Source organism: Musa acuminata, chromosome BXJ2-9 (genome assembly GCF_036884655.1).
Source record: "Musa acuminata AAA Group cultivar baxijiao chromosome BXJ2-9, Cavendish_Baxijiao_AAA, whole genome shotgun sequence".
Classification (NCBI taxonomy): domain Eukaryota; kingdom Viridiplantae; phylum Streptophyta; class Magnoliopsida; order Zingiberales; family Musaceae; genus Musa; species Musa acuminata.
Window position 1 is genome coordinate 31,654,493 of NC_088346.1, and position 4,102 is coordinate 31,658,594.

Below are 4,102 nucleotides of genomic sequence, written 5' to 3' on the forward strand. Positions count from 1 at the left end.
TTTCTGGCCCATAAAAATGCAAATAAAGGGTAGACGAAACCTAAGGTGAGGATTCCCTCCAACCACACCTGTGAAGCGGAACCTTCAAATTCGGACATTACAGTCGTCCACATGTATGAGCCCCACCCGCCCGTGTTGCTCTAGTGGGGCACGGGTTGAATAAGGGCATACGATGTCGAGCAAACTTGGACCTTGGTTTGATAATATTAGTTGTGACGGATCAAGTAAAAACAAAAAATGTCTATCCTTTTATATAATTTATTGATCGTTACAATGTGATTTAATTAAAAATTATTATTATATATATATATATATATATATATATATATATATATTTGAGTTCATGGAAAGCGAAGACGTCGAGTCTTAGATATTGGCCAACATAATCTGACAATAAAAATGATATATTTTCTTGATCAACCTATCCGGTCTATGCATCGGTCTACCGTCTTGCAGCCTTTGTGCCAAAAGAGTTGGATGAGTCACGATGTTACACAAAATCATTAGAAAGTATTGCAATGTGAGAATCAAAGGTTCAAAAGAAATTTTCTTGAGATGATGAAAAAAAATGGACATATTGACATTATCAAGACGTCTTGGGAACTTAGAAATATATATTATATTTTATATATTATTTATTTATATTTACTTATTTATTTTCCTTGGATCACCTAACAATTCCATGGTGAGAGGGATAAGGTTTCCCGAATCCTGCGTGCACACTAATTTCATTGCTTTATCCCCACAACCAATACGATGGGCAAGTTGATCACACCAAAAGCGAGGCTTTGGTTTCCGTGGATGCCTCTATCACATACAAAAGTTATAAAAAGACACGGGGACGCTGGTCGGTGAGAGTGGGATAATGGCAATCCCCAGTGCATCTTGTCTCCTCTTCCTCCTCTCGTCCATACTCTTCCTTCTCACACCCCCTTCCATTGCCAATGATAATAACATTATGCTCACCGGCGATGTCCTCGGCCCCGACGACGAGCTCTCCTACCTCGATACTACCCTTACTATGCAAATTGACTGCAACCTCGTTTTGTATCATTACAAGGGTACTCCGGCCTTCGATTCCAGCACGTACGACCGGGGTGTCGTTAACTGCAGCGTCGCCCTCAACGAGCACGGTCAGTTTGTCATCTCAGACCCGAACGGCAATCCCATATGGGTCTCCGGGAGACCCGGCCGGAAAGGCACGTACGCGGCCGTGCTCCAACCCGACAAACAGGTGGGCATATATGGCCCGGTTGTCTGGTCCACCTCTAACCTGGGATCCACCAAATATGCTATGGTAGACGACGAAGACGAGGCTATTCCGACGGTGAAGAACACTTTGTTCTCATCCGAGATCATCGCTGATGGCGCGGAGCTCACCACCAGGGATTACCGATTCATTATGGATGAAAGCTGCAGTTTGGAGCTGCGCAAAAGTGACTTGTACATCTGGGTATCCGGAACGGTAGGCCGAGGCCAGCACTGCTTTCTACGGCTTAATCGCAGGGGGCAGCTCACCATCAAAGACGACATGTATAAGACCATATGGTCCACTGATCCATCACCAGATGGCGTTGGTGACTACGTGTTAATCCTCCAATATAACGGTCAGGCTGCCGTCTATGGACCGTTAATTTGGTCCACCGGCGATGATGGCCAAATCATCTATCCTGCCGTCTCTCCTGCTCCAACCTATTGACTCTTAGGCCGCATGTAATAAGAAGATTTGGATGTCTTCAAGTGATTCAGCCTCTGGTTGCTAATTGTATTGCCACAACGGTTAACTGCATCATATGTCTACTTGGAACGTAGTTTAAGCAAATAAACCAAAAGACAAAACAAGCCGTGGAGTCATAAGAAACAGATTCCCAATGAAGGGAAAAAAAAATTGTTTCAGCCAAAAGTACACCCACATCTCTTTTATTGTCAATTTTTTGAAAAAAAAAAAAAAACAAATATCATAAGTTGTTTCGACTGTTGATAATAAAAGAGAAAGTGAGATGAACGATGTCATGAAATTTAAGGTAATATTTTATAATCTTTTGGAGAGCTTTTAAGAGTTATCTTAATTATAAGTTATACGATAGAGAGAGTAGTAGCAGAAATTTTGAATAGATGGGCTGACAGAGTTTTAATGCAATTAAATTAATGTGAGTATGAGGATAAGATAATCTTATCCTAATTTAAGTTGTCATAATACGTCTATAAATAGACATAAAATATATATTTGTATAGATTATCTAAGTTTAAGGTATCTAGAGTCAAAGTCAAAATCTCATAAGTAGTTTCACAAGTTCAATAAAATCTTTTTATTTATTTTCCGTTTGGTTTCTTCTCTTTTCTCATTTTAGATTTTGGACTAATAATAAATACTATGTGATCCTTTATTTCTTCACACGAGAGTAGTGATCTACAGTTTCAAGTTGTTTTTGATAGAAAAAAGATTAATTTATTTTTACTATGGATTATAATAATCAAGATAGTATGCTTCGTATGAAATTTCTCAAATAATATAATCACAATATTGAAAAGACTCGTATGAAGTCTATCTAATAAAGTCGTATCTCATAGGTGAAGATGAGGTGCTTGATGGCAATGCAACAATGGCTTCAAATGATATAGATGAAAATTCATGAAACATATCTTTGGTTCTAAGTTTGCTTCAAATATTGGGTTACTATTGATGTATGGCTCAGGTCCAATATTTGAAGAATAAAGATTATTTCATCATAAAATAGATGCTTGAACGAATTATTAATACCATAGAGTTCAAGATCAAGTATAATGTCGAAGTAAATTAGTATTAATCTTCAAAATTATTCTTCAAAAAAGTGTGAAAGTTTAAAAGGACTATATTTTGAAAAGCTTTGAAAGAGTCCAAGTAAATAAAACAAAGTTGTTGGCATTTTGATTGGATGGGATGTGAGAGTTTTAATAAAACCAAATAAATATGAATATGATAAGATAAGATAATTTTATCCTAGTTTTAAGCATCATACTACGTCTATAAATAGATACTTAGCTATATAGATTAACCTAAGTCCAGAATATACATGTCTAGAGGATATTAAGTCCAAAATAGTCAAGTTTAGAGTTAAAAGCTCAAGATCTTGTAAATATTTTAAGAAGTTCAATAGAGTTTTTTTTTAATTTTTTATTTCCACTATCTTTTATAGCTTTGGATCTTTGGTTAATAGTACTCTATTACTACTATTTAAGGAAAGGTTGCACTTTTGTACAATCTTCCTTTTTTCATACATGATTTACGGGTTGTGAAAAATATTTTTAAGCTTTAGAATTTGCATCCCTACTCTTTTCAATGTAAAACCCTAAAACACCACATTAGTGACAAATAATGGTTCCCATATTTAGTTTTGATTTGTATAAAATACTTATGTTCATATACCAAAATCCATAACATGAGTTCAGCATGTCAAGGAAAGCTTGCAGTTTCTAAGTTATTGTTATCTTAGAATCTTAGATTGCCACAAAGGGAAAAAGAAATTATTTTTGACCATAAAACATATTTACGTTAAAGTATAAATTTTTACAATGAAAGAGAATTATGTAAAACAATTATAGATATGTGCTCCTAGAAAATCACAAAATGACAAATAAAAACATAGCAAAAATGTACATTTGTATTTCAACGTGTACATGTAGATACAATTATAAATGGATAGGTTTAAAAAAAATGATATTTTTTATACTTGTTTTAAATCACAGTCAATGATATTATTTATTATCGAGTCAGGTATGACAATGTCAAGGGCATCTAAAATACATGTAATCAAACTTCTACAGAAAAGTATCATGTTTTTCTCATACATATTAATTGTATTTTCATAAATTAAATAAACAAAACATAAGGAATTTACTTCATTAAGATGAAATTATTTAAAAAGTAAAACATTAGTCAACATATGATGAAGTTGCTTATTATTTAAGGGAAAAGGATGTTCACAAATCTTACAAAGATAACACGGGTTTTAGTAGGTTTTAGCATCCAAATATTATGTCAATAGTCTTATGATAGGTAGCCCCAATAGTCCTAACATCCACTGACATTTAGGAAACCATTCTTGACTTCATTTACCGATGC

General features: G+C 34.7%; 1 protein-coding gene across 1 annotated transcript; it reads left to right on the top strand.

The window, feature by feature from the left end:
- Positions 1-865: 865 nt before the first annotated feature.
- Positions 866-1,699, top strand: LOC135622022 (mannose-specific lectin 3-like). Its single transcript, XM_065123653.1, has one exon. It carries the CDS (start codon positions 866-868, stop codon positions 1,697-1,699), a length of 834 nt encoding a protein of 277 aa, XP_064979725.1.
- The last annotated feature ends 2,403 nt before the right edge of the window (positions 1,700-4,102 follow it).